Genomic DNA, 24,684 nt, shown 5'->3' on the forward strand with positions numbered 1-24,684 from the left:
AGATGTGGCATAAGTTCTTTCTCAGCATTTTTTCATGCATCATATCCTACATGTCCTAATGTGGTTTATTACATATATGTGTCTGTGAATTCATAAACTGACTAAATCCTCTTCCACATACATCACAGTTAAAAGGTTTATCACCAGTGAGTATTCTCATATGGGTCCTTATGATATGTACACTACTAAATCCTTTACCACATACATCACATTTATAAGGTTTATCACCAGTGTGTATTCTCATGTGTATCTGTAAGCTATGACTATTAGGGTAAGTTTTACTGCATTCGTCACATTTATACTTTTTGTCACCAGTATGCAAAGTACTGTGTCTCTGTAAGCTACCACTATGACTAAACCTTTTACCACATACATCACATTTATAAGGTTTATCACCGGTGTGTGTTCTCATATGGGTCCTCATGCTCTGTACAGAACTAAATTCTCTCTCACATGAATCACATTTAAAAGGTTTATTACCAGTGTGTATTGTCGTGTGTCTCTGTAAACCACTTAATTGCATAAAAACTTTTTCACATAAATCACATTTATAAGGTTTATCTCCAGTATGAGTTCTCGTGTGTGTTTGTAAATTACCATTCTGCCTAAACTCTTTACCACATACATCACACTGATATGGTTTATCATCTGTATGAAATTTCATGTGTTGCAATAAGCTACATTTTTTACTAAACTCTTTACCACACACTTTACATTTATAAGGTGTATAACCAGTGTGTGTTCTCATGTGTCTCTGTAAATTACCATTCTGCCTAAACTCTTTACCACATAAATCACATTTAAAAGGTTTATCACCAGTATGCAATTTCATGTGTTGCAATAAGTTAAAACTTTGACTACACTCTTTACCACAAACTTTACATTTATAAGGTGTATAACCAGTGTGTGATAGGATGTGTCTTTTTAAACCATGATTTGTACTCAGCCTCTTATTACATATATCACATTGAAATATGTTGAAAGTCTTTTTATCAATATGTGATCTCATATGCGCCTTCAGCTTTGTACCATTACTGCAACGTTTACCACACACTTCACATTCATAGTCGTTTTCGCCAGCATTTAAGATGAAGTGTTCCTTTGACTTGTCTGTTGTCTTAACAAGGGAGATGATCATGGAATCAGCTGTATTTTCGTTGTTAGACATTTTATTTGTATTTGTTCTTTCTCGTCCACTTCTTACATTCCCTGAGTGCACTGGAGTCTGATGAATAAAAAACACATTTAACATAGCTGTATATATATCGATGTATGTGGTTTTTATAATTACATAAAAATCAGCAACCAATCACATACACATGGAGTTTACAGAAAAGAGATTAGGGCCAAACGATCACACAAGATGTCAGAGTGACAGCAAACCGGATTTTCTTGCAGAGGTCGAACCCTGAGCAGTTGAGCAAGTATGGACACTACATTTAAGCTTAAAACAGCTCTGAATTTGGATTGTTATCGCATATTTGAGTATAGGTTTGTGACACAAAATGAATGTGGTCAAAGAACTGAAATATTTGAAATTGGACATTTATCTATTATAATCCAAAATCTAAGTACATTGATAAAATCAGCATATCAAATAACCCCAAGAATTCAATTTTTGATGAAATCAAACAAGTCAAAATTGAACCACAAAATGTTGAATAATCTTCTATTCCTGGCTCTGTAATACATTTATCCAACTGTTTGTGTCATTCATGTGCACATGTTTGTGATCAGTTTTTTCCATAGATTTGATTTTCAACAGTTAAAATAGTAAAATATAGTTCCTTTTTTGTGTAACCATGGCAACATTTTGCATTTATTTACCATAAAATATTGCAAAAGGAGGATGAAAATGTCACATATTCCCCACAAATTTAGTTCAAACTACAATTTCCCTAAAATTTAGAATATTTTATGGAAAACAACCCATCCTGATGTATAAAAAGTACTTTAATTAAATTTCTATCAAAATAAATCAATAATTGCAATTGTATTCAACACATACAAGAGTTTAAGTATTCTTTTCCTCATAAAATTAAAACATAAAAAAATCTTATCTTGGTGGTTTAGAAATAACTAGTTACAAATAACACTGAATTATTTTTTATCAAATGAAGAAAAAATTATCATTTTAAACAATGCAAACAACATTTTATAGTGTATTTTCTCTCATATACTTTTGATTTCTAATGATAAACAGCATATAATGAAGAACGTAAAATACAAAAATCTAATGGCTGTCAATAATTTCCATTAAAATGAAGAAATGATTGCATTCTTATTCAAATAAAACGAAAGTTTATGTATATTTAAAAGAAAGTCTGCGTTTATCACTGACTCATAAGTAATGTGGAGTTCGTTTTTAAAAAATAAGAGTTTTAATATATATGTATCCGTCCAATCGGTGTATATATATTTAATTTCGCTGTCAAAGTAACTCTCACATAGCTTATTTGACGTATTTAACAAATTCTATGGTTCATCGATCACAGATCTGTCATAGGTCAGTAAAAACTTCCATCACTGATCAGTCATCGATCAGTCAAGTTCACATCAAACAGTAACGCCAGTGGTCGATCCAGAAATGTTCATAAAAGGGGGGGGCACTGACTACTTAAGAGGTGACCCGCTCCCGTCATGCTTCAGTGGTTCCCTAAATAATCAACCAGATTTTTCCCAAAAAAGAGGGTTGCCCGGGTCCCCTGAAAAACCCTCTTAATCCGCCTCTGAACGCCTCATGTACATGACATATTTAACATTGAACTGAGCAAGCTTTTCATAGCAGCAACTCATAGTGTTCTAAGAACCATTCTATACATTTCGCAGGAAAAAAATTTTGTATAAAAAGAGTGTAATAACAGAATCAAATCTAAAATTGACGAAAAGAATATAGCAGTAAACGGATATTATGATCCTAAAACTGTTAATAAGACGTTCCATAGAAACATAAATTTTCTATACATTGTTTCAAAAAACATATCTTAATTACATGAAAAGTGTCTCAGATTTTATTTAAAACAAACAACAACGTCTTCCAAATATTTACATCAACACTGATAAACGATATTGATCGATCTGATATCAGCGAGTGTAGGTAGCAGCGAAAACGTAGCTCTTAAGGTCCTTTTGATGATTTTGATATTTATTCAAAGGACAATAGAGCTACGTTTTCGCAGCTACGAGTGTAGGTCACTAGGTGTCGGTCGATTTTATCTCAGGATTTTATTTTTTTTTATCTGAATACGTAGTGCACATTTCCTTAGTACAAATTTGTTATTTGCGGTGAAGTTTTTATATAAAGTTTGAAATTATTATATAAAGTAACAGTGCTTACTTACAATTTTATTGTCGATTCGTGACTGTGTGTATACATCAAAATAATACAGGTAAGAAATCAAAGGGCGATAACCACGAATGAAGTATTACAAGTAATGGCTTTTCTAAAAATCTTGCTGTGTTACTCTGCAAAACTGTATTGGGGTAAAACATCAAGTATGATATAGGGCCATTTAGTTGCAGGATACTGGTAGATTTCAGTGGCGGATCAATGGGAGGGGCCCCCTTTTTTGACGATCAATGCATTCAAATGAGAACATATAGTTAGAACCCCCCTTTTTTCTTTATTGTTGTTTAAATGGCTGGATCCGCCCCTGGATTTAGTAGTTTCTAAATCTATGGCTAATTTTCTGCAAATGGAGGAGCCGACAGTCAGTAAGTATCTGACAAAGTACTAGCTCAAATGAAATTGACGTAAAAAGACTTCAAAGGTATTAGAAGTCTAAGATAGAGCTTTCTAAATATCAAGAAAGATTGTTTGGTAGAATAGTATTGGATAGTTGGCGTAAAAATTCTGCAGTTTACGGAATTTGCAAAGTATAAACATTACGAACCAACATAAAATCCGGCATAATTTTACCGTTTATTTACTAGTATTTGTTACGTTATATAGTTCACCATTTTCACGGAAAATTACTCAGAATCTGGGACTATTATACTATATTAGTATAATAGTCCCAGGCAGAATCAAAATCTTCCATATAGATTTGGAGGAAACAATAGAGCTGACATAGATTTATGATTTGTATGGCGTTTGAGACGTTAAATTTTGCCATATATTTGAAATTTGCCATAGATCTGGAACCCACCCAAGTTTGAATCCTACATATATTTGCCTTTTTAATTGTAATTTCCCATATTATGGGAACATAAGAAAATAGTTTGTCAACATTGGAAGTAACTTATTCTATAGATGGGAGCAATTTGTCTTCCCATTTGAACAATTTTTCTTTCCATGGGAACATTTTTTTCTTCCTTAAAGATCACATTTTCTTCCCATTGGAACATATAATTTACGATGGGAACATTTTTTTTCATTTTGACTGGTTTTTCTCCTAGAAAAATGTAATGGAGGCCGTGGCCGTCTTTAACTTTTTGAAACTTTAAGCAATTGTCTTCAACTTCCGTGTGTGATTTGGACATTCCCTTTTTTCTAGACACGCGGATGAAGCTATTTTAAAAAGGGTGTCTCAAACCCCCGGAACACTATGAAACGCTTATACAATTAAAATAATAATAATAAAAATAAAAATCGTAAAGAAAGCGAGTTCTTCCTAACGGACACCCCACAACGAATTTCTTTTGATGAATTTTCCTCTGAGTTCTGTATTTTTGTGATTTTCGTTCTTACCACCATCTACAATTAACAATCATTCAGTTTCGAACGTTTATCACCACCATATGCATACAATTTACAAACATCAAGTTTCGAACATATCAGTATTACATTTGTAAAATTAGCAAACATCAAGTTTCAGACGCTTTTCATTATCATGTGTTTTTATGCGTCTTTGTAAGTTATAATCTGTAGGAAATCCTTTGCCACAAATACTACAGTGTCGAAGATTTCCAGAATGTCTTTTCGAATGAGTTCGTAGGTTACTTTTCCTATTAAACTGTTTGTCACATATACATCACATGTATGCATACCATCACCAGTGTGTAATTTCATGTGCATCCTTAGAGTATCTTTACTACACAACCCTTGACCACACACATCACACTTATAAGGTTTGTCATCATTATGTGTATGAGTTCTTATGTGTCTCTCCAAGGTATGTGTATGACCAAATTCTTTACCACATGCTCTGCACGTGTACGGTTTATTACCATTGTGTGTTCTCATATGCTTCTTTACGTATTTTTTTCAGTCTGAAACTTTGATCACATAAATGACATTGATACGGTTTCTCACCCGTATGTAATGTCAAGTGTCTCTTTAGATCATCTTTTCGACTAAAACTATTACCACACTTTTCACATTTATAAGGTTTATCATCAGACGAGTATGTGTTTTCATATGTCTTTTCATTGCTTGATTTTTTCGCTGAATATTTTACCACAGATCACATTGATGCGGTTTTTCTCCAGTATGTGTTCTCATGTGTGTTTTTAAGAAAAACGAATACTTGAACCGCTTTTCACAAAACTCACACTTATGAGTTTTCTCATCACTGTGTTTTCTCATGTGTTTCTGTAAGAAGTAGGAATCATGAAACCGTTTACAAAACACATTACACTGTCTAGCTTTGTGATTTCTTATATGTTTCTGAAACTGTAGTTTTGCCGAGCGGAGCGAGTCGAAAAATATTTTGGATTTTTTTTTTTTTTTGCTAAAAACATAAATTAATTGTGAAATGCACTATTCAATACAATATTAGCAGATTACGATAGTTTTTTTTAAGGGGGCGTACGCCCATTACGCCCTCACCTGGACCCGCCCCTGTAAAGTGACCTAAAGTCCTACCATATGATGACATAAAATATGAAAACTTCCACTCTCTTTACTGTTTTGGAATTGCAGAATTCATCTAGTTTCAAAGTGTAAATAAACAAAGGGTGATTACCGAGCATTATTACCTATGGAGTGCCAACTATGGCACAACTGGATATGTGCGGGTACGGGTACGTCAAGTCGGCACATGGTCAGTTCGGCACCTGCTCAAATCGGCATCTTTTCAAATCGGCACTAATGTTTTCTTTCAGTAAAAAGCATAAAACAGAAGAAAATAACACATGTAGGTAAATTTTGTTTATTTAATTTTATCTAAAGTATGCAAATATATATGTTCTACCTTAGTGACACCTGGGACTATACATCTTATCGCTATTTGTCCGCTATAACTGGACATCACACAGCTAGGTTCCCGTAAAATTTTGACGTGATAATACAAAATATCTGACGCCACAATGGAAAAGTGATTGTTGTACGACGCCAATAGTTCAAGCGGTACAGATTCTCGGGTCAAGCGGGAAAAGCGATAGGGTGTATTATCCCTTACCTCTGTATCTTCAACCCCCTTTCAGAGGAACCATACTCTAGTATGTAGAACTTGTGCTCTGCAATTTCTATGTACAGTGAACAATATGTTGCAGTGCTCGCTATATACACAGTGACTGAAATCCTACCCATGCCACTCACACTTATATCAGTAAAAATCCTTTGTTTTATAATAAAAATGTTTCTGTGCTTATCATACGATGATTAAAAGTCAAGTCACTATAAAATTCCTTTCTTTATATATACACGTGTCTTATATGTCTATCTCTAGATTCGACTTCCGTGACATGATAAGACTACGACTATTGAAGTTATATTTTTATATAGCGGATGTGGTCGAGTGGTCTAGAGCGCTGGACATAAGGTTAAGTGATTGGTGCTGTAGTATATCGAAGGTGTGAGTTCGATTCCCGCTGAGCAAATAAGGGACGGACAAAAAATTGTCAGCATAAAATCTAACTCTAACACTGTTGGGTGTAATTTTCAGACTTTAATACCGGGTTGGGTATAATTTTCAGACTTATACTGGTTTCACATTTGTTTTCGGTTCCCCTGTTAAAACCATATGTATAGGTATGCTTTAAAAGTATAACTCATTTCTTTAAAATATCAACAACATTATTCCATATTTACTTTGGTTTCACGGTAAAATGATAGAAGAATGAGTGCCTCTTCCTCATGACTTAAAAGCTATATTTTAAAGTATAAAGTGTACTAAAAGTTAAAAGTTCTTTGTGTGATATAATTTATGTATTGCTTAAAATTCTGTTAGCTATATATTTTTAAATATTTTTGATACAAGATCGCACACTCTAACTGTCAGTATGATAGTCCAAGGTAACACATTTATTGGAATGTTTATATGTATATTGATTTTGTTTACCTTATCTAGAATCTGGGACTTTGATGAGCAGAATTTTTTGTATGATCTGCAATGTATAAACTGCATGGGATATTGATAATTTTACTGATGTTAACAATGCATGTGATAATTTTAGTAAAAACTTTGTTCGGGAAGCATATAAACACGCACCTTTCAAGAAAAGAAAAAAATACCTAACATTTCCATATATGAATAAAGAACTGAAGTCAGCATTGTATAAAAAGAGAATGTTATATAACAGGGTACAAACATTCAACAACAACAAAACTGGGAAGCTTATAGAGCTCAAAGGAATTTTGTAACAAAATTGTTAAAAAAAAATATCTGTGAACACCTACTTCATTAAAGATGTACAGACGGCCTTAATGCAAAAAATTCTGGCCTACAGTTAAACCATTTCTTACGAAACCAGCTAGTCGAATACTTCAATACACACTTTCATCCATACTTATCTGCTTTTCGAACAAAATACGGATGTTTAACTACTCTATTCCGAATCATTGAGGACTGGAAAATGGCACTTGATCAAAATAAGATAATTGGGTCAATACTAATTAATGGATCTATCTAAGGCGTTCGACTGTCTTCCTCACGATCTTCTGCTGCTATAGCTTGAAGCTTATGGTCTTTCAACTTCCTCTTTAGAACTGATCAAAAATTACTTATCTAACAGGAAACAATGTATTCGAGATGGCTCTCGTCTGAGCAATTGGCAAAATATACAAAGGAGTACCACAAGGTTCTATTCTTGCATGTCTTGGTCATACTCTTTTCAACATCTGCTCAAATGATATCTTTACCTTCACCACACACAGTTGTTCACTTTACAATTATGCTGACGACAACACATTTTCTTATGCAAATACAGATATAAACAAAGTTATTTCCACACTTGAAAAAGACAGTTTGGCTCTGACTGGTTTACTTCCAATCAAATGAAGGCAAACCCACGAAAATTTTAAGAACCATGGCAATATAGGTATCGAGAACATTCAATAATGAAAATCCAGTATACCTCCATGATTTAATAAACATCAAAGAAACAAAATATTCTTTAAGATATTAAAACTTAGCTCAAATACCTGCTGTAAGAACTACAAGGTGTGGCTTGAAATCCTTCAGATATTCTGCTGCCAAATTATGGAATAAGTTGCCAAACCACTTTAGAGCTGAAGCATCTTTTACCCAATTCAAATTAAGCGTCTAATAAACTCATGGAATGGCAACTCATGCCATTGCAATGCATGTGCTAAGTATTTATTTTTATGTTTTATGTTACAGCTTTGAAACATAATAGTGCTGCTTTTTTGTGTTTGTTTACTAAGCTTGTTATAATTTGTTATTGTTGTGCTTTAGTTTTTATGTTGCTTTTAGCTTAATGTTCATTCATGTATATAATATAAAGTATTTAAATTAGTCCAGCATAAATGTGCATGAAATGTATGTTCTATGTCTTTAATGTTTTTATATTAGTATTGTGTTCGATTATTGTGTAAATGTATGTATTTGTCGGTTATAAAAGCTCAAAGAGCTTATGTTTATTTGTTATATGACAAGCCAACTTTAAATAAAGCTTTGAATTGAATTGAATTGAATTATCACCTTCATACAATAACAAACATCAAGTTTCAAACAATTATTACCTTCATACAATTAACAAACATGAAGTTTCGGACATTTATCTCCATTCTACAGTTAACACACATCAAGAGGTTTAGCTATAGGTATAAAACCAGGTTTTAATCAACCGTTTTTTAAATAAAAAATGCCTGTACCAAGTCAGGAATATGACAGTTGATTCGTTTGATGTGTTTGAGCTTTTGATAATACCATTTGATAAGGGAATGTCCTTTTTTGAATTTTCCTCAGAGTTCTGTATTTTTGTAATTTTTGTTTTTATCACCATCTTCAATTAACAAACATTCAGTTTTCGAACGTTTATCACCATCATATGCATACAATTTACAAACATCAAGTTTCGAACATTTATTACATTCGTACAATTAGCAAACATCAAGTTTCAAACGCTTATCATTATCATGTGTTTTTATGTGTCTTTGTAGGTTATAATCCGTAGGAAATCCTTTGCCACAAATACTACAGTGCTGAAGATTGCCAGAATGTCTTTTCAAATGAGTCCGTAGGTTAGATTTTCTATTAAACTGTTTGCCACATACATCACATGTATGCATTCCATCACCAGTGTGTAATTTCATGTGCATCCTTAGAGTATCTTTACTACACAACCCTTGACCACAAACAGCACACTTAAAAGGTTTGTCATCATTATGTGTATGAGTTCTTATGTGTCTCTCCAAGGTATGTGTATGAGTTCTTATGTGTCTCTCTAAGGTATGTTTCTGACCAAATTCTTTACCACATGCTCTGCACGTGTACGGTTTATCACCATTGTGTGTTCTCATGTGCTTCTTTACGTATTTTTTCAGTCTGAAACTTTGATCACATAATTGACATTGATAAGGCTTATCACCCGTATGTAATGTCAAATGTGTCTTTAAATCATCTTTTCGACCAAAACTATTACCACACTTTTCACATTTATACGGTTTATCATCAGTATGTGTTATCATATGTCTTTTCATTGCTTGATTTTCGCTGAACATTTTACCACACAGATCACATTGATACGGTTTTTCTCCAGTATGTGTTCTCATGTGTGTTTTTAAAAAAAATGAATACTTAAACCGCTTTTCACAAAACGCACACTTATGAGGTTTCGCATCACTGTGTTTTCTCATGTGTTTCTGTAAGAAGTAGGAATCATGAAACCGTTTACCACACACATTACACTGTCTAGCTTTGTGATTTCTTATGTGTTTCTGAAACTGCAGTTTATTTTTAAACCCTACACCACACACATCACACAGATAAGAGATGAAATCAGCGTGTGTTTTTATGTGTGACTGTAAGAAATCACTACGATCAAACCCTAAACCACATAAAAAACAATCATAAGGTCTATCAACGTGTGTCCTCATGTGGTCCTGTAGGTGTTGTTTGTCGGTAAACTTTTCACCACACACAGCACATGTGTAAGGTTTATAAACAATATGTGTTCTTATGGGATTCTGTATGTGTTCAGTAAAGATCGTTAACTTTTCATCACATAAAATATATGTACGAGGTTTATAAACAACGTGTGTCCTCGTGTGGTCCTGTAGGTGTTGTTTGTCGGTAAACTTTTTACCACACACAGTACATGTGTGGGGTTTATTAATAATATGTTTTCTTGTGTGCTCCTGTAAGTGCTCTTTCGTAGTAAATGATTCATTACATACTATGCATGCATGTCGTTTATTAACATTATGTATTCTCGTGTGTTCCTGCAAATGATCATGAATTGTAAACGTTTCACCACACACAGCACATGTGTGAGGTTTATCAACAATATGTTTTCTTGTGTGTTCCTGCAAGTGCTCTTTCTTAGTAAACTTTTCATTACATACAGTACATGTATGAGGCTTATACACAACATGTATTCTCATGTGATTATGTAGGTGCTTTTTCTCAGCAAACTTTTCATGACAAACAACACATGTGTGAGGTTTTTCAACAATATGGATTTTCATGTGTTCTTGAAAGTGATCATTCTCAGTAAACTTTTCCCCACATACAGTACATGTGTGAGTTTTGTTAACAATATGTATTCTCATGTGATTCTGTATTTGTTCCTTCTCAGTTATCTTTTCATCGCATACAATATGTGTAGGAGGTTTATATACAATATGTATTTTCATGTGTTTCTGAAAGTGTTCATTAATTGTAAACTTCTCACCACACACAGCACATGTGTAAGGTTTATCAACAATATGTTTTTTCCTGTGTTCCTGTAAGTGCTCTTTCGTAGTAAATCTTTCACCACATACAGTACATATATGTGGTTTTTTGACAAAATGAATTTTCATGTGATTCTGTAAGAGTTCTTTCTCTGTAAACCTTTCATGACAATGACCACATACATGAAATGTCTGAGGTTTATGAACAATAACTATTCTCATGTCTTTTGTAGGTTTTACCTTGGGCTGAATTCTTCGATACATACTTCCAAAATTGTAAGTTTATCACTTATATAAATGTTTATGTGTGCCTCTTATTTGCATAATTTCTTCTTTCTTCTCCACAATAGAAATTACTAATTTATATGTTTCCTATGCAGTGTCATGAGCATGACATCTCATGGGTGATTGTGTTGAGTCCTCTGTATTCTAGTCAAGAAAAATTCTTGTTGACATTACCTTCGTTATATTAAATAAATTGTCCAATATCAGACCTTCAGCATTGGTTTGTACTTCCATCAAACAACTAAATTGTCGATATTATAATTTTATGTTTCTTTCTTTTCGTATCTATAAATGGACATCTTTAACTGATCTGTTGCCTATTGGTGGCATCAACCGTGGATCTCATTTCATGACATTCAGCAAACTAATAATTGGCTGAAAATATATAAAAGAATAAATTGCTTCGCTGAGCGCAGCTGTCCAACCCTGAAAAGTTGGGGCCAAAATGGACACAATATTCACGCTTGACACAGGTCTGAATTTGGATTGTAATTAAATTTTTGACACATAATAGGTTTCTGACACAGAATAACTGTAGTCAAAGAACTTCAAATTGGTTATACGATTTGAATTTATATTCAATTTTTTTGCTTTTGTGCAATACCTGAATACACTATGCGAATTGACCCCCCCAAAAAAAAATATTTTACCCCGTTTTTTAGCGTTTGTGCAATACACTATGCTGTTGAATAATAACCACCAAAAAAAATATTTGAAGAAATTTTCTTTTAAAATCTGAAATCTAAAATTCGAAAAATTGTCCCCCTCCAATTTTTTTCACCTCCCCCTTTCATATATCAAATTAAATAAATATTTCCCTCAAGTTATGGTCAGTATCTCAGACAATCATCATTTCGTAATACATAATTAACAAGCAGTTTAAGGGAGGTAATCAAACATTGTTATTTAAATTGATTTTGATTTTGATTTGGTTTACCTCCCTTACACTGCTTTTAAATTGTCTCAATTGTCCTTTAACCAGAAAAACCCTTGTTTTTCCCCTTTTAGCCCCTAATTTCTAAATTGTTTGAGCCATAACCCCTCAAAGTCAATCCTAACCATCCCTTTGTAGTATGGAAACTTGTGGTATAATTTCAAAGAGATGCATACACTTTAACACAAGTTATTGTCTGGAAACTACAAAAATGCTTATTTGGGCCCCTTTTTTGGCCCCTAATTCCTAAACAGTTGGGACCATAACCCCCAAAATCAATCCCAACCTTCCTTAAGTGGTTATAAACCTTGTGTTAAAATTTTATTGATTTCACTACAGTTATTATCCGGAAACCATCTGTCTTCAGATGACGCTGACGACAACCACGACGACAACTTGATACCAATATACGACCAAAATTTTTTTAATTTTTGCGGTCGTATAAAAATTGAGAATATTAGGACTCAAATTTGCTCTAGGTCTTATACCACCAGTCATAGTATGTCCCATCAAGAAAAAGGGTGGGAAAAAAATATTCCATCGAATTTGGCAATTGTAGGTTATTACAAAATGTAATCCTACATTCCTTTCAAAGCACTATTCTTTTTTATTTGGTGTTTCTATAGAATAATATGGAAATTTTAGGTTACATTGTTTTTTTCATCATTGAATACAGGGGAAAAAAGTTATCATTAATACAATGGCATTTCAAAATCTATAAAACTCATCAGTAACAAGAAATAATTGTAACAGAATGCTGTAACGAAGTCTCCCAAACAAAGCTCCAATAATTCGCCATTCCCATTGTCGCTTGACATTTGGCAATGTCCAGTACAAATTGGTTTATGATATGCATTAGTGACGCCCATGGATTGACCCTGTATGTCATTCAAATCTTCTTGAAATTATGAACAGGAATTTATATGGTTTAGGGGTGGAGATCTCGACCGTTTACAAGTTCTCAAAGGAGGGGTGTGATCCCCAGGGGACTCTCCCCTTATTTCATATGATTTGTTTTTATTTGTCCCATACAAGTATATATATGGTTTAGGGGTGGGGATCTCGACCGTTTACAAGTTCTTAAACAGGAGGGGGTGGGGGTGACCCCAGGGGACTAGCCTTATATTTCATTTGATTTGTTTTATGGTCCCATACAAGAATATATATGGTTTCAGCGTTGGGATCTTGACCGTTTACAAGTTTTCAAAAAAAAAGGGGTGGGGGTTACCCCATGGAATTTCCCCTTAATTTCATTTGATTTGTTTTATTGTCCCATTCAAGAATATATACCGGTAATATGGTTTAAGGGTGGGGATCTAGACCGTTTACAAGTTATCAAAAAGATGGGGGTGGGGGTGAACCAGGGAATCCCCAAATATTTCATTTGATTTGTTTTACTGTCCCATACAAGAATATATATGGTTTAGGGGTGGGGATCTCAACCATTTACAAGATAAAAGCACATTCTCAAATTGAAGGGGGGTGGGGGTAAGAATATATATGGTTTAGGGAGACTTAATTATCTACAATATGTCTAATAATGAACAGTTTATTTCAAATTTCATTTATACAGTCCTACTAGTAAATTTCAAACTTTATATATACAGTCCTACAGATCTTATCAGGAAACAGAAAATTTTCAAATAAATCTGTCACTCCAATGATATTATATGCTAAGATATAACCAAGATCTAATTAATAGCTAATAATGTAATTAACTTCAAGATTTCTAATAATATTGCTTATAATCATTACCACTTAGGAAATAAATAATTTTCAAATAAATCTGTCACTCCAATTTTTATTGTGAGATAAGACATTATGCTTAGTCATAAAAAAAGATAACAAGAGTAAAATATTTAAAAATTCCAGTTTTGGATATTAAAAATGGCGATAACTCACAAAGGAGATATACTAAAATCTTGAAAATTGAATTAGACCTTCATTAAGCCCCAGGAAACAACATATTTAAATTTGAAAAAAAATTGTTAAAGCGTTTTCATGTTATTGTGCTGACACTGTTTGGCAGCTGCCCGACACAGATATTGCTGATATAACTGATGATATAAGTTTCATAAAATTCTGGCAAAAATGGTACACATCAGATGACTAACAATACATTTTTTCACATGATCAATATTTCCAAGGGACATAACTCTTTTAAAATAAATTGATCTGGACCAATATTCAAATTTCTCTCAGACATTTCATATAAGGCCAAATAACAAAAGATGTGTGTTTCCTATTACCCTATCCTCCCTATTTTTTAAGCTCAAAAATAGCCTACCCTAAAGTTTTTTTGGTTATTTTTCAATAAGCACTTTTAAGTCAGAATGTCCCTCAATGTAAAAAAAAAATGGTAAAATAAAAAAAATCCCTACCTACCTACCTACCCTATTTTTTTCAAAGATGTAATAGAAAACACACATTTTATATTTTTTGGCCTAATTTAAATTTCATAAAAATCTGGCAACAATTGTACACATGAGAATGCTAACAACACATGAACAATGAAAATTTTCGTAAAATCAATATTTACAAGGGCGTTACAACTGTTTTTTAAAATAATTGATCTTCACTGATTTTGGAATAGGTCAAAGACATTGCTGAAAACCTATGATCATGATGATATAGGCTTCTAACAAGACTGGATGGATACACAGATGGACGGCTTATATTTCTATATCTCCCCCATAACACATTCACGAGGAACAACAACCAAATTGCAGATTGTAAATAGAATTTATCAGATGTGGATCCAGGATTTTGACAATAATCTGCCTCTGTTTATATGACTTTGAGTTCTATTTTTTTTTTTTATTTATTTAAAAATAAACTGTTAACACAGAGATATGTCTCGCCTATTTGTTATTTTGATAATGCAAATGTTGAAATTAAAAGAGCAATACATGTAAGTTATGCAAATATTCAAAGTCAATGAACCATGACTGAAGGTACAGGGCTAAACAATCTCCATGGAAATGAGATGTGCCAATGCTAATACAACTGCAAACCAAATACCATTGACTTTTCATAAGTCGGTCCCTTTCAACAAACCTAAACACAAACATTAACTTGTAAACTATGTAAAAGTTTCAAAGTCAATGAACCATAATTAGGGGGTGGGGTTATATAATCTCCATGGAAATGAAACTTGCAAATGCCAATACATTTGCATACCGATTATCATTGACTTAACATTAGTGGTTCATCTTAAACTGACCTAATCACAAACCAATACATGTAAACTAAGCAAAAGTTTCAAAGTCAATAGCCCATGACTAAAGGGTAAGGACCAAATATTCTCCATGGAAATGAGATGTGCTAATGCTTATACAACTGCATACCAATTATCATTGACCTACCTTTAACAGTGGCGGATCTAGAAATTTTCATAAGTGGGGCCCACTGACTGCCTAAGTGGGGGCCCACTCCAGTCATGCTTCAGTGATTCCCTATATAATCAACCAAATGTTTTCCCCAAAAAGGGGGGCCCGGGCCCCCTGAAAAACCCTCTAAATGCACCCCTGACTAACAGTTACCCTTAAACTGACCTAATCACAAACTAATACATGAAAACTAAGCAAAAGTTTCAAAGTCAATAGACCATGAATGAGGGGACGGGGTCAAATAATCTCCATGGAAATGAGATATGCCAATGCTTATACAACTGCATACCAAATATCATTGACCTACCACTAGTGGTTCCCCATAAACTGACCTAATCACAAACTAATACATGTTAACGTAGCAAAATTTTCAAAGTCAATAGACCTTGACTGAGGGGTTAGGGCTAAATAATCTCCATGGTAATGAGATGTGCCAATGTTAATACAACTGCATACCAAATATCATTGACCTACCATTAGTGGTTCCCCATAAACTGACCTAATCACAAACTAATACATGTAAACTAAGCAGTTTCAAAGTCAATAGACCTTGACTGAGGGGGCGGGGCCAAATAATCTCCATGGTAATGAGATGTGGCAATGCTAATACAACTGCATACCAAATATCATCGACCTACCACCAGTTGTTTACCATGAACTAGACCTAATCACAAACTAATACATTGTGGACGCTGCCGCCGTCGCCGGAAACAGCATGCCTATGTCTCGGGTTTTGACTCTGTCAAGGCGAGACAAAAAAGGGAGAGACCATATAATTCTTTAAAATTAGAAGTTAGCAAAATAAACAAACACATGAGTTTCATTTGATACGGTTCACTCATTTACACAGTTTACATGTAAATCACCTATTGTTGGCGATGTTTATTGTCCATCTTTTGTCAATTAATTTAAATTAATACAACTCACAACATGTAAATGTATTATATGAGAGAGCTTCTCAAACTTCTTTCCCACTAAGTTCATTTTGGGACCTTCTGTAGGAACAAAAAAAAAATGAATAGCAAAATCTAGTAAAGTTTTTAATATTCTGAAACTTTAAATGCATTTAAATTTTATTTATCTAGGTCCAGCCATACTCTAAAACTTTTCTATTGAGATGAACAGGTTTGTCTGTACTCAGGGTGTAATTTGTAGTGCAAATACGGCCATATTTGCGAAAAGGTTATGATGAACCTTAACAAATGAATCATTTTCCATTGACATAAAATTGTAAGACTATATAAAATATCATTGATCTATAAGCATGATAAGTATCACAAGTATATCCTATCAAACTAACTTCCAGCTAAGCAGGAAACTTAAATTATATTGAAAATTGCTAATTAAGGTTCATATGATTATAATCTTTTTGCTAATATGGCCATATTTACACCACAAATTTAACTCTGAGTACAGACAAACCTGTGCACAGGGAGAAGTTTTAAGGCATGGCAGGATCTAGATAAAGTTCGTCATTTTCTGAAACATAGACTTCATATAGTCCACATAATTATAACGTCTTGAAAGGCTATTAGTATTATATTTTTTTTTTTATTTTTCTTTGATGCCCTACAAATCGCTGTATGGCGTCAAAGCAACAAAAAAAAATAGCCTTCGAAGACGTCATAATTATTGGGATTAAGACTACATATAACTTTTATAACGTCGCTGTACCCAAATTGCACCGAGTTACTGTCAGAGTACCCAAATTGCACCTATTCAACATAAACAGCTGAGAAATTCCTAAAAGTTTTCTTTGAGACTAAACAATTTGTATTTTGATTATTTGACATTATACACGTCTTACAAACTAGGCGAACAGGGGCAGATCCAGCCATTTTAAAAGGAAGGGGTTCCCAACCCAGGAGAAAGGGGGGTTCCAACCATATGTCCCCATCAAGGATCCGGAAATTTTTCCAGACAATTTCGGTCATTTTGAGATGTTTGAAAAGTTGGTGCCCCTTTTCAAATTGTCGATATCAACTTGACTATATTCATAGCTTCAACGAACATGACGAACTTGTATTGCTGTTTCATCGCATTTACTAAGTAAATGTCTCACCATTACCATGAAGGACAGTTTAGGGAAGGCAACTCCCCATTCAAATGCATTGATCGGCCAAAAAAAAGGGGGGTTCCAACCCCCGGAACCCCGGAACCCCCCCCCCCCCCCCCCTGGATCTGCCACTGGTGAATGTATTCAAATATACACTAAACCTTCACAGTTTATATCAACAAATTAAGCTTTCACTGGAAAAGAAAAATGTACGAAAACGCTGCCATGCGACGTTCACAAAAAGTCATCTTTTTAAAAATGAACAAAAAAATATGTTACCAAGCATCCATTTAAAAAAAAAAGAAGAGTGAGCATGTACTAATTTTTTCAAATTGTTCTAAATATTTGAAAAAATAAAACAAAACAAACCATCAGGTGGCATGCTTGTATTTATAAAAGCCAAATTTAAAAATGTAATTTCTGAAATAAAACGGAACAACTTCTCAATATGGTTAAAAATAGATGGAACTTTTCTCAATTTGGAGAAAGACATTTTTCTATGTTTTACCTACATCAAACCATATATCAATGTATATTAATAAGGATATTTCTGAACTGACATTCACAAAAATGGAAAATGATATTTCTTTTTTCTTATCTAAAGGTGAGGTGATTTTAAGTGGTGATTTTAACACACGCACAGGAGGGTTAAATGACTTTATTCAAAATGATGGTGTTATAATGACAATTTTACAAACTAGCTGTCCAGTACCGGAAGATTATACACCTGATTTACCCTTAGAAAGAAATCAACTAGATCAAAAAAACAATTTACATGGGAATTTACTAGTGAATATCTGCAAGTCCTCTCAAATGAGAATTGTGAAAGGAAGATTCCTTGGTGACTCACTTGGCTACTTTACATTTTATAATAGTAATGGTAAGAGCACAGTAGATTATATGTTGACATCACAGAATTTATTTTATACTATCAATAATTTTATGGTAAAACCACCTTAACAATGAGCTGATCTAATAGCATTGAATATTTTTAATTTTAAAAATTCTAAAGAAATAAATAAGGAAGAACTATATATATATATGGTCCCTTCCTGGTACTTTTAAATGAACCGATCAGAGCAAGGACATTTATCTATCTAAAATAAAAGATGGAAACTGTGGTAAACTTTTATTTTTTAGTAAAATTTATACTAAATTTAAACAACAAGAATATTTGAACTTTAATGTTCCTAAATATCTTAGAAAAAAAACTCACTAAATTAAGAATAAGTGCACACTCATTAGCAATAGAAACTGGTAGGTAAACAAGACCAATAATACCCTCTAATGAGAGAGTTTGTAAATTTTGCACAGGAAAAATTGAAAATGAGATACATTTCTTGATTGAATGTCCTCAATATAACAAAATTAGATCTAAATATTGTGTGTTTTAAGTAAAATTTAGAATAATCGTGCTGTATATGTGTATGGTATCAATATGAGTTTAGAATGTAATGGTATTCATATAAATATACTTAGAATGTTATGGTATCCATAGAATTTACTTATGACTTGTTGTTACATGCATCTATATTTCATTTATATGTTGTTAGCTCACCTGGCCCGAAGGGCCAAGTGAGCTTTTCTCATCACTTTGCGTCCGTGGTCCGTCGTCGTCGTCCGGCGTCGTCTGTTAACTTTTACAAAAATCTTCTCCTCTGAAACTACTTTGCCAAATTTGTCCAAACTTGGCCACAATCATCATTGGGGTATCTAGTTTAAAAAAAGTGTCCGGTGACCCGGCCAACCAACCAAGATGGCCGCCATGGCTAAAAATAGAACATAGGGGTAAAATGTAGATTTTGGCTTATATCTCTGAAACCAAAGCATTTAGAGCAAATCTGACATGAGATAAAATTGTTTATCAGGTCAAGATCTATCTGCCCTGAAATTTTCAGATGAATCGGACAACCCGTTGTTGGGTTGCTGCCTCTGAATTGGTAATTTTAAGGAAATTTTGCCGTTTTTGGTTATTATCTTGAATATTATTATAGATAGAGATAAACTGTAAACGGCAATAATGTACAGCAAAGTAAGATCTACAAAAAAGTCAACATGATCAAAATTGTCAATTGTCCCCTTAAGGAGTTATTGCCCTTTATAGTCAATTTTTTACAATTTTCATAAATTTTGTAAAGTTTTGTAAATTTTTACATAATATTTTCCACTGTAACTACTGGGCCAAGTTCATTATAGATAAAGATAACAGTAAGGAGCAAGAATGTTCAGTAAAGTAAGATCTACAAACACATCACCATCACCGAAACACAATTTTGTCATGAATCCATCTGTGTCCTTTGTTTGATATGCACATAGACCAAGGTGAGCGACACAGGCTCTTTAGAGCCTCTAGTTTTAATATTATTATTGTCTGTATTTGGATCACGCCTCTATTGTGCTCTTTCTAATAAATATTGAATTGTTATTTGATTTTTGTCGAGCCTTCGACTTTTGTCGAAAAAGCGAGACATAGCGATCCTACATTCCGTCGGCGTCGGCGTCGTCGTCAGCGGCGTCCACAAATATTCACTCTGTGGTTAAAGTTTTTGAAATTTTAATAACTTTCTTAAACTATCCTGGATTTCTACCAAACTTGGACAGAAGCTTGTCTATGATCATAAGATAATATTCAAAAGTAAATTTTGTAAAAAAATAAATCCATTTTTTCCTTATTTTACTTATAAATGGACTTAGTTTTTCTGCCAAGAAACATTACATTCACTCTGTGGTTAAAGTTTTTGAAATTTTAATAACTTTCTTAAACTATCCTGGATTTCTACCAAACTTGGAAAGAAGCTTGTTTATGATCATAAGATAGTATCCAGAAGTAAATTTTGTAAAAAAAAAATTCCATTTTTTCCGTATTTTACTTATAAATGGACTTAGTTTTTCTGCCAGTTAACATTACATTCACTCTGTGGTTAAAGTTTTTAAAATTTTAACAACTTTCTTAAACTATCCTGGATTTGTACCAAACTTGGACAGAAGCTTGTTTATGATTAAAAGCTAGTATCTAGAAGTAAATTTTGTTAAAATTTTGTTCCATTTTTTCCGTATTTCACTTATAAATGGACTTAGTTTTTCTTCCAGTTAACATTACATACAGTCTGCAGTTTAAGTTTTTAAAACATTGATTAGATTCATAAACTATCCTGGATTTTTACAAAACTTGGACAGAAGCTACTTACAATCAAAAGATAGTATAGAGAGGGATATTTTTATTAATTTTTTTCCTCATTTTTGTTGAGCCTGTGATTAACAGCAAAAGTAGGCGAGACACTGGGTTCCGCGGAACCTTTACGAATTTTTATTAATGATGTGAATTTAAGCATGGATGCAATTTGGCAGAGTTGGAAATTATAGCCCGCCCGACCGCCCGAGACAGCCTATTTTACGATCGGGCGGTCAAAAATTAAATTTCAACAGTCCGATGGACGGTCTATTTTTTGCAGGTGGTTTGGATTACCTTTTTCTATTTTTGGAATGAGTTCTCAGTATTACCCCATTCATAACAGCACGTAAGAATCATGACTGCCAATTAACCTGTTACTACCACGTGTTTCCACGCCATTTCTGCAGGGAACATGGTGATACCTGTTGTTTGTAAGATCCGCACTCATTGGCTAGTTGGTATCGAATCGTCCAATGGGGATCACATTTATTAAATAAAAAATAAATATTAGAGGAAATCGAAAGTACAAATTTGTTTTGGTTAACTCATGTCTTTACGACAGTACTTGGGCCTTTCGTCGCCGAAAAAGCGAACTGCTGTTGACTCAACAGGAAAAAACTAAATTGTACGATCAGTCTAAGAGGAAGCAAACAATTGTTCCTGGTTGGAAAACGGAGTTCGAGTGGTTGAGTTTCAAATATTGTGAAAACGAGGAGCAATAAAATTATAAATGAAACCAAAATTTTATTTTTATTTGCTTAAAAGTAATTTTGTGGAACAAAGGTACAAACAAAGGCATGCTGAATTACACTGAAGACAAACTAACACCCCCAGTGTCCACCCCAAATTCTAAAAATTAAATCACACCTTGCTTCTGAACAAATGGTCATTAGGCTTAGCAGTGTCTGCTTAAATGTGCACTTGTAAGTCTTGTTGCAGTGTGTATTTACAAAAGCAGTCATAAGTCATTTTCATCACAAAAAATCACTTCTAGTCATTAAAACATCTCAAAACACAAAAACATAATTTAGAATCTTGAAGGAAAATGGGTTTGATTTTTATTGCATTAATTTTCAGGGCTGGTAAATTTTGATCAGGACAGGTAATTTTTATATGCAGCCAGCCCTGTGGTCTGGTAGACATTTCCAGTGAGTTTCCTACCCTGAATTTGGGTACTCCTCATTACGGAATCATGGATAGTTTGGATGTTGATTCAAACCCATTTTTCTATGACTCAATAGGGATTAAAAATCAAATTGGTGTACATATATAATAAAGAAGCATACGGCTACAAAATAAAGAGGGGGGTAATAGGGGGTTTTCATCACGGTTCACGAAATGTTAAATTTGCACAGTTCACAGGAAATACAACAAAACTGTTCACAAAAAAACGACGATTTAAAACCTTCATCACAGAGAACTTTATCATATTGAATTGAAAACGAGTCACGAAAAATGCACTAATCACGAGTCACGTATAATAAATCCATGAAAAAACGAATCACGGAAAGCAAATATCCACGATCATGAAGGACGAAAATAACCCATCAGCCCCTCAATAAATATAGAATGGAAATTTTTGTCTTTATCATAAAAAAAACATAGGTGAAAAACTGTCAAAATAGGTACAATTTGGGTACCGTCATGTTATATCAAGATCCTGTCATGCTTTAAAACGTTCCTAGATGTATCAGTTTATCTGTACTTAAAACGCCCGTACTTGAAGGACTCTTAAAGTAGATTTTGTGGTGTAATCATGGCCATATTTTTTAATTCCTTTTGATGAACCTTAATCTGTCAGGGGTACTACTTCAACAAGTGACAAGTGATTTCAGAATCACTCCCTCGAGTGATTTTGGCTGTGAAATATTAAAAATTTTCACACAGACTTTTTAAAATCACCGAAACAAGTAATTTTAGAAGTTAAAATGTAAACACTTTAAGTGTTTATAACATTTTCTTGATATTTTTCCCACAAGCTTGATTTTTTTATTGGTAAAAAGACAATTCCATTGAAAAAACAACTATGTATATGCAGAAATTGTCTTTTGCTTGATAAGCCTGACACTTTTACAGTTTTTTTAAAATATGCAAAAACTGGAATACAATGTAGTTTGTAGATCAGGTCATAACCTTGAAGTAGATCATTCTAACTCTAAGAAAACCAATCAGGTTACCTAATATTGTTGATCTTTGTCTGATAGTAAGAGTAGTTGATGAATTTTTGATTACAGAAAAATTCCCAAGGGTACTTTTAAAAGCTTTAGCGCACTAACTTACTGCCCAAGCCCACTGGTGAAATTAATATACAAAGAAAAAGGGATAATTGATTTATGTAGGAAAATTATAGAAAAGATTGTGAAAATATAGAAAATCAATGAAATTAGCATTTGAAGATCAAAGAAAACACTAAAATCACTTAAATAGGTGATAACCTGGGAACAGTATATCTAACGGGAAATGAATCTGATACGCTTTTCAGTATAAAATTGATAAAATCTCGGACTCCCCGAGACTTGCGGATTTTGGTAGCGTCTGACTGAAAAACTATCAGAACTGCTCAACAAATAAACCACATAACTCTAATTGTAAATAAATACAAGTTTTATCATTTAGTAGATATATTTTGTCATATAAAATTACCAAAATAAGTTTGATTTATTTGATGTGAAGTGTTTTATAATAGTTTGGGAATTTGTAAATCATCGCGGCAATGGCCGCCATTTTTTTATTACCTGGTTTGCATTCTGCACAATTCTGTGATGAAATGCTTTCGATTTTAACAAATTTGAAGTGACAGAATACAAGTTTGATACACTAGCTTCACTGTAAAACTAGTTTGAATGACATTTTATTGATAATATCAGAAATTATTAGGATAATAGCGAGTCCGTTTTTAACACATGTCCGTTTCTGTATCGTATCTTTATTAACTATGGCACGACGATAAAATCGACTACAATCAGGTAGTGTCAAGTCCCGTCAATATATATGTTCCTGGTGATAACTGAATTTATCAAATCACTGAAATAAGTGATGATGAAATCACTTGTTTAAGTAGCACCCCTGACTCTCGGGACCATTTCCTAGGTGGCAGCAGAGATTGATAATTATATATTGATATAATCGACCTGCCCATGGATAGAAACAAGTACATATGTGTCCTCACCAGTGGCGGATCCAGAAATTTTTATAAGAGGGGCCCACTGACTGCCTAAGAGGGGGCCCCGCTCCAAGTCATGCTTCAGTGATTCCCTATGCCAATGTCAACTGACGAACTGTTTTAGAGTTATTTTGTAATTCATTGTGTAAGTCGCTGATAGTGTTTTATATTCGGGGTATATTAAAAGTCCTACCATAATGTACATAAAATATGTACACTTTCACTCTCTTTACTATTTTGAAAATGCTGAATTCACCAAGTTTCAAAGTGTAAATAAACAAAGGGCGATAACTGAGCATTATTACCTATGGAGTGCCAACAGACACAACGTGTGTGTACGTGTAGGTCAAGTCGGCACATGGCCAATTCGGCACTTTTAGAAAAAGACGAAACGGCACCTGTTTAAATCGGCATTTCTTCAAATCGGCATTAGTGTTGCCTTTCAGCATGTTCAGTAAAAAGCATAAAACAGAAGAAAAAACACCTGTAGGTAAATTTTGTTTATTCTGATTATCTAAAGTATGCAAGAGGGGCGAAAGATACCAGAGGGACAGTCAAACTTCGATAGATTGAAAATAAACTGACAACGCCATGGCTAAAAAAAATTAAAAGACAAACAGACAATAATAGTACAAAAGACACAACATAGAAAACTAAAGACTAAG

General features: G+C 33.5%; 2 protein-coding genes across 2 annotated transcripts; both read right to left on the reverse strand.

Moving 5' to 3' along the window:
- Positions 1-2: 2 nt before the first annotated feature.
- Positions 3-1,233, reverse strand: LOC127721273 (zinc finger protein 239-like). The gene has a single exon (XM_052227955.1). It carries the CDS (start codon positions 1,166-1,168, stop codon positions 56-58), a length of 1,113 nt encoding a protein of 370 aa, XP_052083915.1. The 5' UTR covers positions 1,169-1,233; the 3' UTR covers positions 3-55.
- A 7,961-nt stretch (positions 1,234-9,194) lies between these two features.
- On the reverse strand, positions 9,195-24,309 carry LOC127721257 (oocyte zinc finger protein XlCOF6-like). Its single transcript, XM_052227933.1, has 2 exons — positions 24,213-24,309; positions 9,195-11,680 (listed from the first exon to the last, which is right to left on the reverse strand). Exon 2 carries the CDS (start codon positions 11,282-11,284, stop codon positions 9,227-9,229), a length of 2,058 nt encoding a protein of 685 aa, XP_052083893.1. The 5' UTR covers positions 11,285-11,680; positions 24,213-24,309; the 3' UTR covers positions 9,195-9,226.
- Positions 24,310-24,684: the final 375 nt, after the last annotated feature.

This window comes from Mytilus californianus, unplaced genomic scaffold (genome assembly GCF_021869535.1).
Source record: "Mytilus californianus isolate M0D057914Y unplaced genomic scaffold, xbMytCali1.0.p SCAF_12, whole genome shotgun sequence".
Classification (NCBI taxonomy): domain Eukaryota; kingdom Metazoa; phylum Mollusca; class Bivalvia; order Mytilida; family Mytilidae; genus Mytilus; species Mytilus californianus.

Excerpts from the sequence above, each read along its gene's own strand:
- LOC127721273 (XM_052227955.1), bottom strand. The coding sequence starts at position 1,168 with ATGTCTAACAACGAAAATACAGCTGATTCCATGATCATCTCCCTTGTT.
- LOC127721257 (XM_052227933.1), bottom strand. The coding sequence starts at position 11,284 with ATGTATCGAAGAATTCAGCCCAAGGTAAAACCTACAAAAGACATGAGA.